The sequence below is a fragment of the Carettochelys insculpta genome, chromosome 13 (genome assembly GCF_033958435.1).
Source record: "Carettochelys insculpta isolate YL-2023 chromosome 13, ASM3395843v1, whole genome shotgun sequence".
In the NCBI taxonomy this organism is placed as follows: Eukaryota; Metazoa; Chordata; order Testudines; family Carettochelyidae; genus Carettochelys; species Carettochelys insculpta.
In genome coordinates, this window is record NC_134149.1 from 45,188,359 (window position 1) to 45,210,877 (window position 22,519).

Sequence of the window (22,519 nt, forward strand, 5' to 3'; positions counted from 1 at the left end):
CTTCCGGCCGTGGGCAGCCCTGCTGTGAACACTCTGCCAGCCAGGGGAGCAGGACGAGTGAGAGAGGACAGCTAAGACAGTGGGGCAGTGCTACAACTGGAGAAGAACGCAGCAGGCAGGTTGTCAGCCCGGCTCCTCTCTGCAACAGAAGAGGCTACAGTTGCACAGGTAATTAAGAAAACACAACCACCCGTTTTTATGTGCTGGGTAGCAGCAGATGGCCTCCCCCAGGAAAAGCATACACAAGGTGTGCGGCTGAGGGAAGAACCCTTCTGGCACCGGGCCAGGCTCAGTGGGACCCAAAGGCGAGGGTCCCTCTACCTTTACATTACAATGTGGTTTCTAACAAAGGGACAGGTGGCCCAGCTGCCCCCTTGCACATGTGACCTAGTACGCTCATGGGAGCAAAGCCCGGTCCCTTGGTCGCCTGCCGTGCACAGCCATCTTCTCAGAGCCCCAGGCCTGCGGAAGCAGCTCTCCTGGCAGGGAGCAGGCAGCGTTTTATTGGGTAGCAATTTTATTTGACAGAGGAAGAGGCCAGCTGGTCGTCCATTGTCGAAGGTTTAACTGCTGCTCTGTTTGGCTGCCAGTCTCTTGTCTCTCTCTTCTGCAATGGTCAGGCGGATTCCCTTCCCACGGGGCAGGGAGATCCAGGGCTTGTTACCCTAAAGCAAGAGGAGAGAATCAAAGCACGGTACGGCCACGCAACCTGCATGGACCGGGTGTCATCCCCCCCAGATTGAGACTACACCACCACCTCACTCCATGCCTGGGGGAATTTCCCTTTGGAAAAACAAACTCTGCTCCCTCTCAGCAGCAGCTTCTAACAGTTTAACTTATGGTGGGACTTCCATGGGCAAAAGGTTGAACCAACACCTGCTTCTCTTTAGCTTACGTCAGAGGAACAGATTGAAGCTGCACTGAAATAAGCGTTTCAAAGCAGCACAAGGGGACTTGCACCAGGCTAACAAAACTGCCTTAAAAGCCACGTTTAGACAAGGCCTCACAAAGTACAGTTACCCCTGACACACCCAGGGTAGTCAGCTGCTCTGCCAGTGCATTCCCGAGCTCCAGCTCACCAGTCAAACACACGCAGACTTCACACTCAGACTACTGGCTCAAGGGGACTTTCCCCACACAGAGCACACTCCTGGCACCACTGAACAGATCCAGGATAGCCACACAATATAGTCCAGAGTGACAGAACCCACAGATAGCCTCAGGCCTATATTCAGCCTGGTGTCCCACGGGTCAGTGGGTTAACTCCAGCCAAGTCCCTGCCTCCACCCTTGATATTATCTTTACAAACAAAGGCAACCACACTGCAGGTATGTGTCACCTATCACATACTGCAGCATTGGGTCAAGGTGCCCGATTTTACATACAACCCTTCCTCTGACGTGAGCCTGTAAGCAGCAGGCAGGAATCCTCTCCCGTCAGGATCTGAGGGAGCTGAGGGCACTTAACATGTTGCAGAATCAGACCCTTAATGGCTGGGCTAATCTGACCACAGCCTATCCCCATACCTGACTAGTCCCGCACCTACTTACCCCACCATACGTGGGGTAACCGCACCCGTGACCCCTCTGCAGCCTTACTGATGGCACCCAGCTTTGGTGTCAGGACATGATCCCAGAAGAGTAATTAGCTATTGGAACAATTTACCAAGGGCTGTGGTGGCTTCACCAGCACTGGCAGTTTTAAAGTCCAGGTGGATTGTTTTTGTGAAAGATGTGCTCTAGCTAACAGGCAATTCCTACACAGAAGTTCTATGGCTTGTGTGTATTACACTGAAGAGCGATGCAGCTGACAAAGGGGGTTTTGCCTACAGAAGCTTATGGCCATATAGATCTGCCAGTCTTTAAGGTGCCACAGGACTCCTCGCTGATACTAGACGCACATGGCTACCCTCAGACCGGAGAGCAGGACAGATCATTACTAGGGCACTTCTGACCAATGCAGTAAAAAGCAGGCAGGGTTCCATGGCACAGAATCTTGCTGCTTTTGACAGTGACCTCTGGGAGCTGATCACAAGCCACGATCTGCTCCCAAGCTCCACAACAGGTGCTCAGCCAGTGCATGCCCAGTAGCCACTGCTTGTCAGGTCAGTTCAGTTCAGTGGCTGCACTACATTCCCAAAGCAATCTGGCCCTTTTGGTCAAAACCATTTGCGTGAGAACTAACGCATGGGTGCAGGAGCAGCCACGTGAACTGGCCGCAGTCTGCAGGAGGTTGGGAGTTCAACGGGTGGTGTGGGAGGGCAGCCCCCACCAGAATGACCTCAGAACTGGCTTGGGAACACGAGTACCTTGCAGATCCTTTCCCCTTTCCCTCTAAACGAGAGGCCTGTCCCGCAAAAGACCCTTCAGCACAAGCCACTTCACCAGGAGGGAAACCAGGGCCTAGTCACTCGCACTTACTTTGCCAATGACAAAAATGTTAGCAAGGCGGGTAGCAAAGCTGTTGCCATTGGCATCCTTCACGTGCACCACATCGAACGAGCCTGGGTGTCTCTCCCGGTTTGTGATCACTCCAATACGGCCCAAGTTAGCACCACCAGTCACCATGCACAGGTTACCTAAGCGGAAGGAAGGTCGTGAGCGAGTCTGTGAATCTGAGCCAGCTGCAATCCCTTTAGGGCAACAGTCATCGCTATTTGTACCGCTTGGGGGCTGGTCAAATGCCGCTGCAATAAGAGGTCACACAGAAGCCTCATCAACCAGGCTGAAGTGCTCCCAAGACTAACGACTGGACAAGGCATCTTGTCCATTAGTCATGCGGGCGCCAAACCACCAAGAGTCCCACAAGCAAGGCCACCTCTGGCCAGACGAGTCTATGCACAATGGGGCTGGTCGCTGCATCCCTACCCAGAAGGCCACCTTAGACCAGCAGTTTCCAGCGTTTCAGACCGGGACCCATTGTGACAATTCAGGAACAGTCTGTGACCCTTGGCAACTAAAACCTGAGTCGGGGGAGGGAAAGTTCTCCCCTGGTAAAAATGCACCTCTCACCACCCAGCTTAAACCCCTCTCAGCCCCAAGATGCCCACCCCCCCCCCCCCCCCCCCACACACTTAAACCCTTCTCAGCTACAGTTGCCAGACTCTTGGAAAACTCATGCAGGACAGGTAGCCCCACCCGCAATTGCCTTCTGTTTTGAGGTGGGCAAAGAGACCACCACCAGCAAACGCAAAGCAAGAACAGGCTATGGGATCCTTCTTCCTGCACTGAAGATCCTGTGCTGTCAGACTGAGTCCCTGCTCCTCTCCCAGGCACAGAGAGCATGTACCTCCTCTGCCAAGAGGACTAGAGAATCACCTCCCCTCCTCGTGGGACTAGCTGAGCAGCCCCGGAAACAACAACCCCACATTGCCTGCAGAGAAGACCCTACTGACAAACAGAAGTTAAGATTTGGCTCAGGTCTGCACTATAGAAATAACTTTAGCATAATTATGTTATTCCACCGTGCAACAGTTATACCAACCTAACTGCTGGTACAAACAGTTCCATTTCTGAACCGATGCAGCATTTTAAGCAGACCTGCATTAAGATTGTCTTTGACAATCCACATTTCAGAGAGGTGCCATTTGAAAGAGCGAAAGACTCTGTAAATATCGCATCCTGGGAGTGCTTATACCTTAAGCAGGATAGGAAGGTGCAGAGAAACTTCCCTCCAGCTCCTATTCCAGCCTGTGCCTGGAATCAAGTGCTCACGAAGGACAGGAGAGTTGCCTATTTTATTTCCACATGGTAAAGTGATACGTCACAGGTCCTGCAGTCTAAATCCATGAAGTTGGTATTGCCGTTACACGATGACATTGCAGTATGAAACTGCCCTGCCACCTCCAAGCCTGCTCTGTGCCCATCTAATGAAATCTGATCTCTCAGACATTACAGGTCAGCTAGATGCCTTCTGCCCTTGGAAGGGGGATGTAACAGCCCCCTTTATCTGACCTACTGGTCTCCTGTTTTGGAGAGCTGAGTGTGGGAGACGATGGAGAGACATACCTGTGTCAAACTTGATGAAGTCTGTGATCTTGCCAGTCTCAAGGTCAATCTGGATAGTGTCATTCACCTTGATGAGGGGATCTGGGTACCGGATGGTGCGGGCATCATGGGTCACCAAGTGAGGGATTCCTTTAGTGCCCACAAATATCTTCCTCACCTTGCACAGCTTGTACTGTGGACACAAGCAACAGCCATGAACGAAAGCAAACCAGACTGACTGCTTTCATGGCTCAGGGCAGCACCTCGGCACAACATAAGTAGTACCACCTCCACACAGTAGCCTTCATAAGTCGTGTGTGGAGGGCAAAGCCAAGGTCCACTCCACAGCAAAGTGCCCTACTAAGAGGCTTTCAAAATCCTCATTTACTTCAGGAGACACTGTGGTCTAAACTGGCCCATCAGGGACACCTGTGCAACACTAAGAGGCAACGAAGGGAAATGGAATGCTTTGATCTATAGTGTCCACTACTGAGATTACTTGCAGGCCAGAACCAACCCAGCCAGACCATAAGGTTGGCAGTTAAAATTAACTGATTGGTTAGTTTGGTTAACTAAGAACATTCAAGCAGGGCCACAGTCACACGAGATCACATCACGGAATTACACAGAACGGTCACACTGAGGCTTAATCCAGGGCAGGCCATCAAGTTTTGTCAACAAAACTTATGTCAACACCCAAAACGCAACAAAATAAAAACAGCCCAAGGGCCTTCACACTTGTTCTCCCTCAACAGATCATTTCCACATCGGGAGCATGCACTGTGGGCAAGTACCCCATAATGTAGTGCTGTGGAAAAGCAGAGCTGGGAGCAGCATAAGCAGCTCTGCGAACTCTCCCTGCTGAGGAATGTCAAAGCAGCAGAGCAGTCTGCCTGGCCGTGCTCCCAATGCAGGGCAGAAGAGGAGCAGCACACACACGTCAGTTGCTTAAAGGAGCTTTGAAAGGGAAGGGCTGCAAGCCTGCAGGACAGCAGAGATCAAAACACTGAGCAGAGGGATCAGGGCAGGCCCTGTGAGATACTGTCAGACAGAGCGATCCCAGTCACAGGATGGTTTGGGGCTGCTTACCCCTCCCAGCCCCTGTAACATAGGCACTCCACGGACTGCACCAAGTTCAAAAGCCAACAAAACATTCCCAAACACTACCAGAGGCACAGGCTCACCTTGGCCTCTTCAGCTGTGATGCGGTGAACAGCAAAACGACCCTTGGTGTCATACACCAGACGGAAGTGCTCACCTGTCTTCTCAATGCTGATGACATCTGGTTTAAAAGAAGAAAAACATATGAAAAGAGGGGGTTATAGGATTCTCTCATAGCTTTGAAAGCTACCTCATTTGGTGGCATTCATACTAGATGAGAACTCCACGCTGATGGTGGAACCTCATTAAACCTGCACCTCACAGGCAGGGTATAAAACCACTGTACAGCAGTGTCTGGCAAAACTACCCATTCCTGACTAGCTTCCAGCCCAAGCAGAAAGTAGGTTCAATTAGAAAGAGCCATGGAATAGTGGGCTATGGAAACAACTCAGATCAGGTAAGTTAGAAAAGTAGTTCTAGGAAAGGACGCCTCCGGGTTGCAAATATTTGCTGCTAATACTAATGGCACTATGCAACTTAAAACTAAGTCAGAGCAACTACTGGAAGAGTCCAAAGCTTAAGCAGGGCTAACTTGGTTTAGAAGTGGTTTCTCAGTACAACATTGGATTGACCAGGGTGCAATGAAAAGAACACCCCTACATATACTTAACTTACTTCCTGTTTGACCAAGCTGCCAAGTAGCTATAGCAAATGTGCCACTGATAATATGTCTTAGCACAGATCAACGTTTCAGTAGCTTATACATCTGGGAACACAACCTAACAGGTCTGAAGACTCAGCCTCTTGCTCTCTTCAGTTTAATAAGCCGAGGGACCCAGAAACTACCTTCAACCTCAGAATCAGAAGCAAGTGTGTCAATAATGCACCGAATGCTGGGTTTGGCCATTTGTGGCTTACGGTCACAATGCCTACTTAAACTGTTAACCAACACCGCACAGGAACAGAGACCACATCCACCCAGTTGGGTAACCTCCACGATCAAACACTGGCTTTCAAGGTCTTGGTGGTGAAAGGTTCATTTTTGGCCAGGCAAGAGGTTATGAAGGTAAACATCTGCCCCAATCCTCACTACTTCTCCCAGGATTTGTCTCCACTCACCCATGAAGCCAGCAGGATAGGTGATGTCAGTACGGACTTTGCCATCAATCTTGATGAACCTCTGCATGCAGATCTTCTTGACCTCATCTCCTGTCAGGGCATACTTGAGTCTGTTCCGAAGAAAGATGATGAGTGGAAGGCATTCCCTCAATTTGTGAGGACCTGTTGATGGACGCGGAGCCTACAAATGGAAGAAAAATTAAGTTTCTACTAGCTGTTCAGTCACCTCAGCAAATAGCAAAGCCCAGTCTGCCAAAAAAGATATAGCAAGGACTCAAGAAATACTATGAAATTTATGATTTCTTCACAACCTCATAAAAGTCCAGATCCAATTGGGTCACAGCCAGCCTTGCTCCTTATTGCCAGACACAGCTACCGTAGAAGCACACTCAACAAAGCTCCATGAGGATGGAGCTCATGGCCCTCACCCCTTGTGTCCCATCCCGCACCGCCCCAGCCCAGAGCTGCCTCCCACACCATGAACCCCAGGGCCCCCAGCCCCATCTGAGTGCTTGTGTCCCCAGCCATGGTCTGAAGAGCTGGAAACAAGGGGCATGGAGTTCTCAATAAGCAGGTGCTCTCTAACAGCAACTCATGTGCATAAACCCACAACTCACTATTACATATGGATGTTGGTGGAAGGGGAGGAAAATGAGTAGAAAGCTGAAAAATGTCAAACTTAATTTGATACAAGGTGGAAATGTTATTAAATTTTGTAAGTGCACCTACAAAATCAAGTTATCATATTTCCAGTTTCTGAAGTGGATGCACTCACTAAGGCTAAACACGCAACTTCAAAACCTGTGCGTTAGGGCAAACCACGTTCTAGCAAAAATTGAAGAGTCAGGCTTGTTTCCCCTATGCTCTAAAGAGGGTTAAGAACATTCTGACATGCAATTTTCAGAGGGGCGTACGCCAGTAGTTACAGAGAGCTGCGAAGAGCAATGCTACATCTACAATTAGATTTTTAAGAGTTTAATGGTTCCAGCTACCCTGTAGCAGGCAATGCAAATAGCTGCATTAATACATCTCACAAACGTACAGGCCCCCTCCCTTTCCTGCCAAGTCCACTCTAAATCCCCTCAAACCAGTCTGGCCAAGTTAGCCAAGTGGTTACCAAACAGGAGAGTTTTCTCTCACTTGCCACGAACGGATAAATTATAGCGCGGCTTTGCAGAGGCACGACGGCTGAAGCCTGCCGGCAGCCCGCAACCCCTAAACGCGGGCAGATCAAGGGGTGGCAGTGGTACCGTTTGATTTCACAGCGTAGGACTCGCAGAGGTACTTACGAACACGCCCGTCAGTTTGTCCAGCATCCAATGCTTGGGCGCTGCTACTCGCTTCAGGTGCTTCTTGGGCCCGCGAGCCTCGGGGAGGAAAGAGACGGGTTAGGGCCCCGCGGAGCTGCTCGCCCGGTGCCGGTGCCCAAGCGCGGCGGGGGCTCCCCGCCTGTTACCGCCGCAGGACCCGCCAGGCTGAGCGGCCCAAAGCTCCCGCGTAACACGCAGAGCGGCGCCCCCGCCCCGCCCCGCCCGACTTCCCCGGCAGACCGCGGCCGCCCATCGGGGGACTGGGGGGCCGGGCCGGACCAGGCCAGGCGAGCGACTCCGGGCTCGGGCCCGACTCCCCCCGCCCCCAAGCAGCGGGGCCCCCTCGCCCCGGGGGGGGGCGGATGGCGGCGGATGGCGGGAGACGGCCCGAGCCGCGTACTCACCATGGCTGCGCTTTGCCGAGGAAAGGGCCGCCCGCTTCCGCCTCACCACGGATATCCGGCCGGCTGGACGGCGGCCCGGCTGGGACAAGCCTCGCTAAGCCCGAGAGCGAGACAGCGCCCCCTGCCGGAGGGAGGCTCCAACGCGGCGGCGCAGCGGACCGGCTGTAGCGTGTGCCCGAGCCGTCCCCGGCGCGCACCCTGGGCGGAGAGGGACCTTCCCCCAGCCCCGCAGGGGCAGGAGCAGGAGCAGGAGCGGCCCCCTGCGCCTCCCGCTGCCTGAGAAAGGGGGGGCATGGCCGGCTCCCCACTCCCTTGCAGGGTGGTTGGGCAGATCTGGGGGCGGGGGCTGTTCTCACCCCAAGCACCGGCTCCGCAGCTCCCATTGGCCGAGAACTGCAACCAACGGGAGCTGCAGGGGCAGTGTCTGCAGGCAGGAGCTAAGCACAGCATTGCCTGCCCCGGGGCAGAGGGAGGAGCTGGCCACTTCCTGGGCCCTGCAAGAATTCAATGCCCCCCGGAGCTCCTCCTTGCCCCAACCCCCAGACTTGCATCACCCCCCGCGTCCCCGTAGGAAGCCCCCTCATCCCCAGCCCCACCAGAGAGCTCACAGCCCTCACCCCTTGTGTCCCGCCTGCCTCAGCCCAGAGCTGCCTCCCACACAGTGAACCCCATGGTCCCCAACCCCATCTGAGTGCTTGTGTCCCCAGCCAGAGCCCAACACCTGCCCAGCCCCCAGCCCCCTCCTGCACCCAGAACACTTCATTTCCACACACCAAGCCCCTTGGCCCCAGCACACAGCCCCCTCCTGCAACCCAAGCCCCACACTCCTGGCCCCAGCCCAGCACCAGCACCCCCAGCCAGAGCCCTCACCCCCTCCCACATCCCTGTTACAGCCCATTGAAAACGAGTGTGAGCAAGGGAGGGACTGAGTGAGTGGCCTCAGAGGAGCAGAAGGGAAGAGTGGTTGGTTGGCTGCAAATAAGCAGCAGCCCTGTGCTGGGGTATAACAGATGTACAGCACCTAGCACAACAGGGCTTTGCTCACTCACTAGTCATAAATACAAGCCAGGGGGTAGACATGTCCCTTGTGGAGCAGGGCAGGGATCCAGGCAGGGTCCCCACCATCCCTTTACTCCCACAGCCAGAGGAACAAGGCTAGAAAGGCTTCAGGGCTCTGGCTTCAGGGCTCTGGCTAACCAGCCCCGGCTCTCCCCTGGAGTCAGCCCATTCTCTACCAACCTCCCCCACATCCCCCGCCCCCCCAGGCTCTGGCAGGCAGACAGGCACAAAGGGGGCCTTCAGGAGATGAACCCAGACCCCCTCCAGGAGTCTTTGCATAAGAGTCTTCCCCCCTTTGTTAGAAACCCTTGGAAAAAGGAGCAACTGGACACCCACCACCACAGCCCACTGCAGCTGGGGGGGCTGGGAGTGGGCCTGCCCTGTTACAGGGGGTTTGAGGAACTCCCCCAAAGCCCCTGGGCAGGGCCTGATGGAACAGCACGGGCTGCACTGATGTGTTGGCTTCTAAAAGCAGCTGCCTGGCCCTTGCCCTGGGCAGCTAATACCCATCCAGCTTGTGGGATGTTTCTAGGCTTAGGTGAGGGGCTCCTCCGCTACCCCCGAAACCCAGCCTGTCACCTGGCTGGGTGTTTATATTGGGTATGGAAGCCGCTTTACGTGCCCATTGTATCTACTGGCACCAAGCAGCGTGCCGGGGGCCGGGTGAGGTGTCTCGTGAGAGCTGAGGATGCCCTGGATGTGGGTGTGCTACTGACACATCCGTGCCAGGTTTATAGGTAGTTACAGGTTTAGCTCTGTAGCTGTGTTGGAAATGTTTAGGGCTAAGCTTGGCGACAGGAGCTGTGATCTCCACCCCAGCCAGGATGACGGCCTGCACAAAGGCTCAAACAGCCAATACACATCTCAGGAATGTGGACCTCTCTCCTGGGATGCACCCAATGGCAACGGGCCACAATAGCTCACCCGGGTCAGGTGACTTTGGGCTAAGCAATGGGATGGACATCAGGTGCCCAGACATCCATTTCCCATAGTATGCATATGGACCGGGGTGCACTGGCAAGCTCAAGAGCTAACGGGAGCACAGCAGCCTGCCTGAATCAGATGAGTCCGACTCTCCAGTGCCTGATGGGAAGGAGAACTGAGGAGAAAACTGTATAATGGGCCTAGCAGGGTCTTGGTCTTTGTTCTTGTTCCTGTTTGAAGTTTCCATGTTCCAGTATGCTGGCTCCAGCTTGCCAGACCTTCAGTAACTAAGACTATGTAACCTGGAATCGTACCCTTTATGGGGCAGATTTTCAGAGACTTTCAAGAATCAGCAGATAACATTGCTGGCTGCATCAACAGCTGTAATGGGTGTATCTAAAGTATCACTTTAACCATTTTTCTCTCTAACCCTCTTCTTTCTTTTTTTTAAATACACCTTTAGATTTTCGAGTTGAAAGGATTTGGCATTTGGGTAAGATCCAAGTATATATTGACTGGGGACTGTGGCTGAACCCTTTGGGGCCTGGAAGAATCAGTGTGGAGTTGGTGAAATAGGTTTTAAGAACCTCTTACCTGGTTTGGGGGTTGTTGGTCTGGGCTGTTTAGGAGCAGCTGTAAAATCTGTGGGTTTGCTTGTGTGGCTTCTGGCTGGCCAAGGTGCTTTTGTGTCTGGTTGGATTTGCCATAATGAGAAGGAAATCCCAGCCTGGAGCTGTGAGTGGCTCAGTTTTAAGCAAAGATACCCTGGATTGATTTCTCTAGCTGTGCTCAGAAACCCCATCATATTACATGGCCCCTGGCCCCTGAGTGGCGCAAAGGGCAGGGTTAGCCGCAGTGGCTGTGAGGGTACATAAGCAGCAGCCCCAGCCCCAGGGGACCAAACCCACACATCTCGTTTGGCTTACAGATCACCAGGGTCCAGGTGCTGCAAGGGGGAGCTCAGGCCCCTGGTTCAAGCTTGGCTCATCACCAGGAAGGTTGGGCTCCTTGCTAAAGGGGAGGTTTGCCCAATCCCCTGACTCCAAAGGCTGGGGCTTTACCTAAAGCACAGGCAGCAAGAGGCTGGGGCTGGTAAGGATTCAGCCCCCAAATCTAGCTCTGCCATATCCCTTTCTGCATTAGGCCGTGCATGTGCGCAGCTGGAAACACCACATCCAGGAAGGGGCGGTGGGGGCGGGGGCATGTGTGGCACAGGACATGGTGGTGGGCTCTGAATCTGCAAGTGGGGAGAGCCAATGGCCTAGAGCAGGGCCCAGCTGTGCAGGACCCTTCCAAAGACCCCCTCCCACTGCCTCTCACAGAGGGGAAACAGGGCAGACACTCCCCACTAGCTAGTTGAGTGTCTCCAGCTTCTTCCCTCCCGCTGCCCCAGCTTGTGAGGGCCGAGGGGGTCTCAGGCACTCTGCTGGTGCTGGCTGTGGCCCCCCTCCCTGGCCCCAAATGCTCACATCTGTTTCTGCCTGTGGGGAGACCTCAGCTGGTGTGACACTCGCAGACACAGAGGGAAAGTTGGTGACCCTGAGTCACAGTCCCCAGCTCCCTGGCAGAGCCCCACCCGGTCACCGTCACTCTTCCCCTTGGGCACAGAGCGCCCTGGAGAGCCCCAGGTGGCCAGTCTGCTGTATGTGAAACACGTCCAGGACAGCCCTCCGGCTCGGGACAGGGCCCAGCATGCACACTTGCCCTTGCACAAGAGCCCCCAGAAACACACCCTGCTTCTTACACAGGCCAGTCCTCCATGACGGGCCTGAGCTACTGGTGTTGGTGGCAAAACTACCACGAGTGCAGGACTGGGCACGCAGAGGCGGCTCTGTGGGCCTCAGGGTGGGCTGCTAAAGGAGGTCTGAAGGGAGCCAGGGCCAAGGGCAGGGCAAAGGAAACCAGCGAAAAGTGCCCAGGTGCCCATGTGCTGTTTAAGGCACTTGCGGCGTGAGACGGTGTGGGAGACAGGGCACTAGGCTCGGCGTTTGGAGCTGGCAGTGTAATCTTCAGCACCTGGCCACCCCTTGCTGGGCCTCCATTGCCCACCTCACCCTGTAATATGGGGGGTGAACTCACCGACTCCGCAGACAAGTCCTGAGCATGACTTGGCTCCTGTTTGCTTAGCACTCGGACTTCTGAAGCAATCCTATCAGCTCTGGGGGGAGAGCAACTAAGGGAGCAGGGGCACCTTGGTTGTTATGGGTTTGCTCTGGCTGGTGTCCCTTTTGGTGGGCTCTACCCTCTCTGCTGGGATTTTACCAGCTGAATTCTAAGCTGGCCGCACGGCCAGTCACCGTTCCATTGAATCTTTGCCCCCCAGGTGCGGAATAATTTCCAGGGCACCAAGGCGTGTGCAGAGGTGCACCACACATGGAAACATGCTGCCAGCTGGGGGCGCTCTGCTAATCAGCTGGGCAGCCCCTGAACCTCTCCTGGATGGCCAGCCAAGTGCTCAGCTCACAGGGACCCCTGCAGCCAGTGGGGTGCGGGGGGTGGGACAACACTGTTCTAGCCCCTCCCCACACTGAACTTCCAGGCAGCCTCGGGGCTTCAGGCACATACTAACCAGTCCCTGAAACCAGCCCATGCCCCTGGCTGCTCTGCACACACTTCACACCCGGCTGCTGCCCTGATCTCACACACCCGGCCTGCTGTTCAGCACTGGCTCCCCAAGGCCACAGGCTGTCTCCCACTCACCCAGGGCCTCCCTCGGCTTAGGGGGTGGCTCCTGCAAGTGGGATGATCGGCACCTGCTCCGCTGCGGAGCCCCTCAGCCCAGCACTTCCCTGAGGTTCCCCAGTGCCTTGGGGAGGAGCCAGACGCCGCAGGGTGACCGGGGGAGGTTGAGGCCTCACTACAGTGCGAGGGACGGATGGCTTATGGCAGCCAGGGCAGCAGGGCCCGGCTGTGGGACCCGCAGGAGCTGTGCAGGGGATATCCCAGGGGGCTGTCTGCCTCTGTCTAAGCCCAGGCCCTGCACAGCCTGCCTCACCCCATCCACGTCCCCGGCCTTGGCACCTGTGCAATCACTGACTGCAGGGGCACGTAACAGCTCCAGCCCAGCCACTCGCCCCCTGCGGCGGTGCTGCACACACCCCGCCCGGCGAGCCTGGCCCTTTCACAGGGTGGGGGCTCCCCCGGCGCTGCAGCAGATCGGCTCAGGCAGTTTTCCTTGTGTCCACGGGGTGGAGCCAGGATACCCACGTCTGGGGGCAGCTCCCGAGCTGTTCCTACTGCCCAGCCCAGGGGTGGCCTGCCTAGGCAGCAGGTGGGATGCACATGCCCAGCCGGGGTCATAGCGTTTGGACTCCTCTCCCCCACCCAGCCAGGCTGTGAAATACCTGGTGAGCGGGGGCGCTGCTGGGCTCACGCTGGGGGTGGCACCCAGGCTGCAGGGCCTCTGGCTCATGCTCAGTGCAGGGTGTCTAGCCCTGCTGGGCACACAGGGGCATGGGGCCAAGGCTGGGCAGACACACCCAGCTGTTCTTTCCCGGGGCTCAGCTGTCACATGCATAGAGGGGCAGAGGGAACCCACAAGCTCCCCCCGAGGCCCATGGGGCATCCCCTCTCTCAGCAAGGAGGGAATTCACCCCTCTGCTCACTGCACCCCCCCCATCACAGGCTGGGTGCTGCCTCCCCCAGGAGACGCTACCAGTCCCAGCTGGTAAATGAGAAGCCGGCGCTCAGAAGCTTGTTCCAGCCTGGTGTTTAATGGGCATTCCCAGCACAGCTGGGTTGGCAAGCGCTGAGCGTTGCTGTAGGCTCACTCCTCCTGGCCCAGGGTTCAGCCCCCTGGCTGGGGGAGGCAGATGCTGGGCAGCCAGCCTGATACCAGGGCACTAGCCCCCAGCTCTGAGTTCATGGGCACTGCATGGTCCCTGCATCACACCAGGGAGGTCAGGAGCAGGCCCAGAGCACCGTCAGCAGCATCCCCCTTAGCCAGCCAGTCACCTGCTCCAGCAGCAGCCCCAGGGCTGTGACTTCAAAGGGTGCCAGGAATCGAGCCCCTGCCTTGCTCGCCAGCAGAGACAGGGGAGCCACCCCAGCCTGCTCCCGAAAGAGGCCCTGCCTTCCCAGCCTGGCCCAGTGCCCCCCGCAGCGCAGGTGCTGTGCTTAGCCCCCGGCAGTCTGCTCCGGAAAGCGAGTCTCTGGCTCTCTGGGGGGGTAAAGACAGTGCTGGTCCCTGAGAGCTGGGGGAGGGAGCCCTTGGTGCAGCTGCTCCCCAGGCGGCAGCAGGGCAGACATATTGCAAGAGCCTCCAGTCCATTGTCTTCAGCTTCTGGCCAGCCATGTTCTCCTGCCAATCCGCCTACTTCTCCAGCAGCAGTTCAGGATGTAGCTCCAGGCACCGGTCCTCCCTCCAGCACCAGGCAGCCTGCCACACCGGCCCTCCACAGCAAGGTGCAACCCCGCCAGGCACCAGACGACAGGGCTCAGAGCTGCCCCCTGACCACCAGCCATGCTGCAGTTTCTTCAGCTGCACTGAACTGCCCTGAGTGGCGTGGAGGGAGTCAGCCGCAGTGGTAACCCGGCCCAGAGTCCTCCCCCCACGCTAGAGGGCCAGGGCCCTCATGCCAGCCGCCCCCGTGGCTGTCCTCCTCCTGCCTTCCGCAGGACCGCCTGTGGCGAGCTCAGTCCAGCATCAGCGGCTGGAGGGCGACTCTGCGGCAAAGTCAAATTCATTCTGGCCCAGCCACAGCTCCGGGAGCTCGTTCGCTCTGTCCAGGCCCAGCTCCAGCACCAGTGACATCAGCACCTCCTCATCCACTGGGTCGGAGTCTATGAGCCCAGGGCTGGGGGAGCCCCTGGGGTGAGCCAGGGCCCCCTGGCCCAGGGGCTGGGCTCCAAAGCCCCAGCTCGGCACGGCCCCAGCCTCAGCCAGGTGCCCCGAGCCCCCCAGGGCATGGTACTGGCTATTGAGTTTCTGCAGCTGCATGCTGGCCAGCAGGTGAGGGGCGCTCTGCAGGCCGAAGCAGGGCTGCTTGGAGGGCGGGGTGCCCGTGCTGGCCACGTGGGGTGCAGCCCCGGCCTTGGTGGCGTTCACGCCCACCCCAGGATAGTGCAGGGTGGTCACAGCCTTGTGCTCCTTCATGCTCAGGCTGGGAACAACCAGTGAGCTCATCTCCTGCCGGTCCTGGGGGAGAGACAGGGGAGTCCTCAGAACAAGAGCCGCACCCCACCCCGCCTGCCCGGGGCCTTGCTCTCCGCCCGGGGCAGTGGAGCACACCCAGACCAACTCCCTGCTGGCAGGGGGACCAGGGCGGAGCCAGGCAGGGCTCCGGGGTCACTTGCGGCTGGGACGGGGCACCAGCGCCGAGCGTTGCCACCCCCCTGTGCCTCAGTTTCCCCCCGGAAGGCAGGACCAGCGCAGGTTGCAAACCAGCGTCAGCCGCGGGTCGCAGTCACCGGGGGCGGGATCCAGGGACCCCCCTGCGACACACAGACCCCGGGGGCGCCAGCAGCAGTCACCCGCCCCCCCGGCATCCGCCAGGCCCCTTCCAGCCCAGCCTCGGGAGCGGCTGGCAGCGCGGCTCGGCGGGAAGCGGCGGGGGGCGGCGAGCCCCAGTCCCGGCCCCGCTCTCACCTCTCCCGGCTCGGCTCGGCTCGGCCCGGGACACGCCGCGCTGCGCTGCGCTCTTATACCCGCGGCGAGCCCCGCACATGGCCCGGCCGGCCGAGCCCGACCCAAAACGCGGCCGGGATCCCGGGGCGGTGCCTCGGCGGCTGCTCAAAGGCCGGCGCGGGGCCGGGCTGAGGCGCTCCGGTCCAGGCCCGTGGTGATCCCTGTCCTGGTTTTGCAGCAGCCCCAGGAGCCGGCTGGACGGGGACAGCTCCGGGCTGAGCAGCTCCTGCGGGGCGGCCCACGGGGCGCGCCCGGCCCCGGCTCACGGCGGGCTCTGCAAGGGCTGCAGCCGGCCCACGGGGCGCGCCCGGGCCCCGGCTCACGGCGGGCTCTGCAAGGGCTGCAGCCGGCCCACGGGGCGCGCCCGGGCCCCGGCTCACGGCGGGCTCTGCAAGGGCTGCAGCCGGCCCACGGGGCACGCCCGGCCCCGGCTCACAGCGGGCTCGGCAGGGGCTTTGTGGCTGGCACAGTGCACGGGTGGCAGGTGAACGCGCCCCTGCCCACCGTGCCCCCAGGGCTGGCCAGGCCGGCAGTGCCCTGGTGCACCCGCAGCCCCAGGCCAGCCGGGGGCTTGCCCACATCTGCACGAACCCAGCTGCTTTCCGAGGTCACCGACTGTCACGGACTCTGGCCTTTCAGCCCTTCCCCCAGCGGCTGTGCCGAGGGACGGGGACATCCTGGGGCACACGCGTTAGCAGCGGACGTGGGTGATGTGGCCCCTGCCCCTGCCCCTGCCCAGGGAGGAACAAGCCCCAGCTGCAGGGCAGCGTGGGGAAAGCCCCAGGCAGTGCCCGGGTTGGCCAATCTCAGGGTCACAGGCAGTGCCTGGTGCCAGCGAGCTTCATTTCTGCAGCAAATGCAGCAACTGACGGCTTGTGCATCCGAGAGGCAACGGCTCAGTGCCAGGCGGGCACAGGCCACCAAATCCCTGGGGTGCTCCTGGGGTCTGTCCCTCCTCCTGCAATGGGAACGGGCCCTTCCCAAGACTCAGGCCATTCGTAGCCACTGAGGCTGGCCCCACCCCACTGCCTGGCCACCACAGTCTCTAGTAACTTGCTCCCGTGGTTCACTGCCCCACTGTCCAAACCGGCCCCTTAGCACCAGGCTGAGCTGAGGTTCACTGTCTCCCCTGCTCCCCCTGGTGGGCACATCACCCGCGGCCTGGAGACGTGCACTGGGGGCCAGCCCAGCTCCTGCAGTGGCACAAAGCCCTGCTCTGCCCGCGCCTCTCCCAGGTCAGGCCCAGGGTGTTGCTAGTGCTCAGGTGCGGGGGATGCTAGTTGCCAGGTGCTGCAAAACTTTTCTCCAAGCTCAGTGTACTGTGCAAAGGGGGACAGTGCCACCAGCTCCTTCTCCAGTGGGAAACTGAGGCCCCACTTGCCCGAGGTCCCAGGAAAAGTCATGAAGAGACCTGGATGAGAACCCAGGCCTTAAGCCCCAGCTCTGTGCTGTGAGGAGGACACAACTCTCAGGAGCAGGTCATGAATCCAAAGTTCCCACCACACTCACTGGCATGGTGCCCATGTCACCATGCCCAGAGCTCCCTCGGCCTGTCACTTTTCCATTCCAGCCAATCAGCAGAATATGGGCAGCCAAGGGTTGGGGTGGGCATAATCCGGGCAGACAGGTCCTTCCCTGGGGAAGGCAAGCAGGGAAGGAGGGAGCTCTGGCACCCAGGGGTGGCTCCGTGTCCTGTTTGCAGGGGCAGCACTGCGTCCTGGCCAGATGGGGACATGGGAACGGCCTCCAGCTGAATTCATTCCACTTGGATTTCCTGCTGTTTGCATCCAAAGGGAAAAACAGCTCAGATAAAAACAAAGGCCAGCCGCCTTGGGAGCCCCTGCGCCCTGGGACTTATCCCTCCGCAATCTAATTAAAGCAGCAGGAAACAAACTTTCCTGGCACAGCAGACTCTGCGTGAGTGGCTCTTGAAAAAGAAATGTGGCAAGAAGGGGCACCCTGCCCAGGGCACATGGGATATGTGCGTCGTGGGAGGCGGGGGCGGAAATCAGGCCCCAGGAACCTGCTGTTTCTACTGGCTCAGTTTAACAGCAGGTTGGGAATTTCTCAAACGCTGCCCACAAGCCACCCCGCTGCCCCGCTGCCGCTAACGTGCAAGCCTACAGCAGTGTTTCTCAACCTTTCCTTTTTATAAAGTGCCCCTTTATATATGCACTCCAGTACCGACCATTTTCAGACATACGTTCTTCTGCCATTGCAACACATTTGTTCAAACAACTTAATTGTACCTGGTCAGTTGGAAGAAATGGCCTACAGGGGATAAACTGTCCATTGCACAGATTGTGTAGAAAGGATAAATAAAAACATTAGATGGATATAAAATAAGCCTCACCTTTTAATTCATAAAAAATGGTTGAGAAACAGAGTGAATGTGCCCTCTGGAAGAGCTCCGCATACACGTACCCAGAACCACTGGCCTACAGGGTCAAGTGAAATGTTCTCATCCAGGCATGGAATGAAGAAAATAAATGAAAGTTAAAATTATTAAAAGGAATCAAACACATGTACCAATGGCAAAATTCTTGGTTCAGACCTGTACCTGGGATGGAATACACTGTTGGTTGAAGTGAAGGCTCTGGAGCAGGTTGGATGGTTCATTCAGGCCTTTGTTTAGAGGTTCATTTTGTAGAAAAGCTCCTTCCCAGATACGCAGCAGGACTGAAGACAAAATGGCAGCATTTCCAGGGCCTCTTCTATGTCCTGCCATGTGGAGGGAATCCCATTGGTCAGAGACTGGGAAAATGTACCACAATAAGATGGAGCTTGGGGTCACAGGGGCACATCCCATCTCTGCACAGCTCAGCTCCGAGCAGGTAGAAGTTCTCTCTTGGGTGCTGATTGAAAGTCACAAGAAGGCTCCTCAGAGGTGGACTGGTGGCTCCCCAGGACCACTGTCAGTCACGTACATCTGTTCAGCTTGACTAGTCCCTTCACAGTACAGTGGCCAAGCCTCTTGCTGGTGTCGCCTGGAGGCAAGTGTTTGAAATACAGGGATGCAGCCAGTGCCCACAACTGCAAATATAGGAAAGACAGAAGCCTACAAATGACAATATCATAACCAGCCAATTGTGAGCTGTTCCTAGACACCTCCCTGGGCTTTGCTGCAAACATGTTCATTGCCCTCCACTGAACCCTCTCCAATGCATCCACATCCCTTCTGTACTGGGGGGCCCAGAGCTGGACACAATACTCCAGATGTGGCCTCACCAGCGCCGAGCAGAGGGGAATAACTCTGCTGGAAATGCTTCTCCTAATGCACCCCAATATGTCATTAGCCTTCTTGGCTACAAGGACACACTGTTGACTCATATCCAGCCTCTCGTCCACTGTAATCCCCAGGTCCTTTTCTGCTGCACTGCTACTTAGCCAGTCAGTCCCCAGCCTGTACCAGTGCTTGGGATTCTTCCTTCCCAAGTGCAGGACTCTGCACTTCCCCTTGTTGAACCTCATCAGATTTCTTTTGGCCCAATCCTCCAATTTGCCTAGGTCTCTCTGGACCCCATCCCTACCCTCCAATGTATCTACCTGACCCCCTACCTTAGTGTCACCTGCAAATTTGCTGAGGGTACAATCCATCCCCTCATCCAGGTCGTTAATAAAGATGTTGAACGATACTGGCCCTAGAACTGATCCTTGGGGCACTCCGCTTGAAACTGACTGCCAAGCAGACATAGAGACATTGATCGCTACCTGTTGCCCTGGCCGTCTAGGCAGCTTCCTATCCATCTTACAGCCTATGTAGCCCGTCCATACTTCCTTAACTGACGGGCAAGGATGTTGTGGGAGACCATATCAAAAGCTTTGCTGAAGTCAGTATATCACATCCACTGACTTCTCCATGTCCACAGAGCCAGTTACCTTATCACAGAGGCTAACCAGATTGGTCAGCCATATGATCTGTATGTTTGTATTTCAATCACATAATGCCACACCAGGCCCCACTGCCACAGGACCCAAACGCGGCTGGCACAGAATGCAACCCTGCTGCTAGAGGGACGTGGTGGGGGGGTGGCTTTCATGAGGCCAGTGCTGGGGGGCTCAAGCTGCTCCAAGCTCACCTGCAAATGCTGAAAATCAAGGATAGTCCCACCCCGACTGTCTCTCTAACGTCCTGGGACTGACGTCACTGCACCAGCACACACCCTGCTATCGGCACACAGGCAGGGACGTGGGGCTCCAGATGGTGGCCCCACAGCTCAGAGGGAGCATGAGGCCATGGAGGTGCAAGAGGGACCATCTGCACGGAGCCCCAGTGAGTCAGGGAGGAGCAGAGGAAGGGTCCAGCTGTTGGGAGGACTGACGGGGTGCAGGGGCTGTTCGGGGGTTGCAGGCGCCGCTTACCTCGCAGCTGGAGTGAAAGGGGCATGCACGGGACAGGGCGCAGGGAATTGCTGCACCAATGCAATGGGCCGAGGACGGCCAGGCAGCATCTTTCGCCAGCTCAACCTCCTTGAAAAACGCACCACCAAACACATGACCCCGGGATCCGCTCCCCTCCCACTGAGATGCTCCTGCCCCCACACGGTGACCAGCTCCAGCACCGTGCACTGATTCCCACTGCAGCCCTGGAGGACGACCTCCCACGCGGGGCTCGGAGGGTGAGGGGCTGAGGCAGAACCTGCACTGCCACACATCTGTCCAAGGACAGCAAAGGAACCGCAGACAAGCAACCCCCACCCCAGGCTGTCCTTCCCCTCCAGGCGGTCCAGAGACCCCCACTCCGAATGGGACAGAGCCCCCCGGAGGGGAGGCTGCGAGCGGTGCTCGTTCATTGGCAACCAGGCCCTGGGGCTAACGCAAGGTACTTCCCGGGGCAGGGCCGATGTTCATCAGCTGGACCCAGTGCTCCGGCTGCTGGCTGTGATTATACACAAAGTACCCACCCGGTCAGGGATGTGTCTCAGTGATCAGCAGCAGCAGCAATTAATGGCCTCCCGGGGGTGTTGGCAGTGGAGCTCATACTGGCCTTCAGCCAGGCTCGGAACGCGAGCTGCCTGCTGGTTTCCTGGCTGCCGGCGGCTGAGGCTCTGCTGCCAAGCACGAGTGGAGCGCCGCAGAGGGCCACGCTGGCAGCTCATCAGGAGCTAGAGGGCTGCCCTGACGCTGCGACGGGTCAAACCTGCTCGCGCTCAACTGGGAGCTGGCAGGAGGGGAGGCTGTGAGAGCTTCCCAGCTAGGCCCCAAAGCTCTGCTCTGGCAGCAGTTCCACGGGAGGCAGCAATGGAGCACAGGGCGCTCAGCCTACATTCAGCCATACCCCTCATGAGGCAAGCACCCCTAGGGGAGCGGAGGAGGCTCACGGCAGGTGAGGCAGCCCCAGGAATGGAGGGTTAACAGTGTCAGGCGCCTGCAGCAGCACAGAAGTCTGGATAACAGCTCTACTCTCCAGGAGGCCAATTGCCTCCTCCAGCGGCTAGGGACCAATCCAGCCCTTTTCCCTGCCACAGAGCAGCCTCTGGGCCCAGTCCCACATGGGGGTAGCAGGGCTGTCACTAAGAGCTAACAGCGCCCCGGCTAGGCTGCCTGCTGTCTGTATTTGCAGCTGTGCTGGGATCCCCAGTCCTGGGCCAGGGCCACACAGACCAACAGCAAAAAGGCAGTGTCTGCCCCACAGAAGTGACAATCCACATTCAGGACAACAGAGGGCTACAGCAAAGGGGGAGTTCGAGGGAGCAGGGGATGGGCAGCGTGCAAAGACACAGCGCACAGCAGAAATATTTCAACTCTTTTATTGTTAAAAACACAACCGTTTAGAAGGACATTTGTGGCTCCTCCCCAGATCAGGATGCAGCCTGCTGCTCAATGCGCCCCCTCTGGGGATCACCTCACAGCAGCTGCACCTGACAGCCTGGGATCCCAGCAGGAGGGTGGCCCAGTACAAATGGCACCCAGAGTCTGTGGCTCAGAGCAGCTCTCACCCACCACCTCCCTTAAAAAGATAATTAGAAAAACCGTCTGGAAGAATAGAAGCAGTTTTGTAAAAAAATAAGCTAGAATCTGTTGGAACGAAGGGCTAGAGGTTGGCGGCTGGCCTGCCCCCCAGCCCTGAGGCTGCTCTGTGCTCACAGCCACCAGAGAGCCGCAGCCACTTACCGAAAAAAAAAAGGAAACAAGTAATTTCTTCCAAATTTCCCCTGCAGCCACAAATTCGCAAGCAGCTCACATAAACATGCTGTCTTGGGCACAGGAAGCACTCTGCTGTCGTGGAAACATGAGCTTTCCTTGTCAGCTAAACCACATGCTTCAGATTCCCTGTAAACAAAGGGAGAGAGAAAGCCACATGTCCAGTCAGACTAGCTCAGTCTCAGGGGGAGGCAGGCCACCCTCCTTTCTTGGCTGAGGATAGGGCCCTTTGCTGTGACTTCAGCTCTGCTGTGCCCTGACTGGGGCCGGTCTCGTTCAAAGCCCGAGAAGCAGGGTTTGCCTGGAGCACGCTGGGAAAGCCCTGCTGAGTCTGAGCTCTGGGAGATCACAGCCCTGCTGGTGACATGTCTCTCGCCGTCACCGGCAGAGCTGACCAGTCAGTAAGTGATACAAACACACTAGCCCACAAGGCAAACCAAATTCCCAGCCTGCCAAACAAGCCCCTGTTCTCACTGCGGGGTTGTGCTGGGTCCCACAGCTCTTTCAAAGCCGGCTTTGAGGGCTGTGAAGGGGAACAACTTGTTTTCACTAAGCATCGAGCCTGGAGGCTGACTGGTCCAGAGGTACCAGCCATGAACACTTCCTCTCCTTAGGGCTCCGCTTGCTGGGGATACCCTCTGGGGCTGGCAGCACTGCCTGGCCCCCATGCTGTGCAGGCCCTCCCTGGAAGTCCGTAACGATGCAGTCTGGTTCATGGTCGCAGGATCTGGGTATTTACGAGACTCGCGCGGGGTCACAAGCGGCCTTGTATTTCAGTCCCAGACCACTCCCCTGATGGAACGGTAACTGTGTTAAGCGGGGGGTTAAAAGGCCTTCCAGAGCAGA

General features: G+C 57.4%; 3 protein-coding genes across 6 annotated transcripts in view; all 3 read right to left on the reverse strand.

Moving 5' to 3' along the window:
* Positions 1 to 499: 499 nt before the first annotated feature.
* Positions 500 to 7,980, reverse strand: RPS4X (ribosomal protein S4 X-linked). The gene is made up of 7 exons (XM_075007913.1): positions 7,921 to 7,980; positions 7,496 to 7,573; positions 6,207 to 6,387; positions 5,171 to 5,268; positions 4,008 to 4,179; positions 2,421 to 2,578; positions 500 to 665 (listed from the first exon to the last, which is right to left on the reverse strand). Exons 1-7 carry the CDS (start codon positions 7,921 to 7,923, stop codon positions 564 to 566), a joined length of 792 nt encoding a protein of 263 aa, XP_074864014.1. The 5' UTR covers positions 7,924 to 7,980; the 3' UTR covers positions 500 to 563.
* A 5,616-nt stretch (positions 7,981 to 13,596) lies between these two features.
* On the reverse strand, positions 13,597 to 15,553 carry CITED1 (Cbp/p300 interacting transactivator with Glu/Asp rich carboxy-terminal domain 1). Its single transcript, XM_075007835.1, has 2 exons — positions 15,491 to 15,553; positions 13,597 to 15,040 (listed from the first exon to the last, which is right to left on the reverse strand). The coding sequence occupies exon 2, from the start codon at positions 15,026 to 15,028 to the stop codon at positions 14,549 to 14,551; it is 480 nt and encodes a 159-aa protein (XP_074863936.1). The 5' UTR covers positions 15,029 to 15,040; positions 15,491 to 15,553; the 3' UTR covers positions 13,597 to 14,548.
* Positions 15,554 to 21,271: 5,718 nt separating this feature from the next.
* Positions 21,272 to 22,519, reverse strand: part of HDAC8 (histone deacetylase 8) — a 67,697-nt gene continuing 66,449 nt past the window's right edge. For all 4 annotated transcript variants that reach the window (XM_075007622.1, XM_075007620.1, XM_075007619.1 and 1 more), the window contains one exon: positions 21,272 to 21,802. In XM_075007622.1, the coding sequence (XP_074863723.1) occupies positions 21,780 to 21,802 (23 nt within the window). In that variant the 3' untranslated portion in view covers positions 21,272 to 21,779. The remainder of the gene's footprint in view (positions 21,803 to 22,519) is intronic.

Excerpts from the sequence above, each read along its gene's own strand:
- RPS4X (XM_075007913.1), bottom strand. Across the intron at positions 6,388-7,495 it reads ACAAACTGACGGGCGTGTTC|GCTCCGCGTCCATCAACAGG; the intron begins GTAAGTACCTCT and ends TTCCATTTGTAG. Across the intron at positions 666-2,420 it reads ACATTTTTGTCATTGGCAAA|GGTAACAAGCCCTGGATCTC; the intron begins GTAAGTGCGAGT and ends CTCTTGCTTTAG.
- CITED1 (XM_075007835.1), bottom strand. The coding sequence starts at position 15,028 with ATGAGCTCACTGGTTGTTCCCAGCCTGAGCATGAAGGAGCACAAGGCT.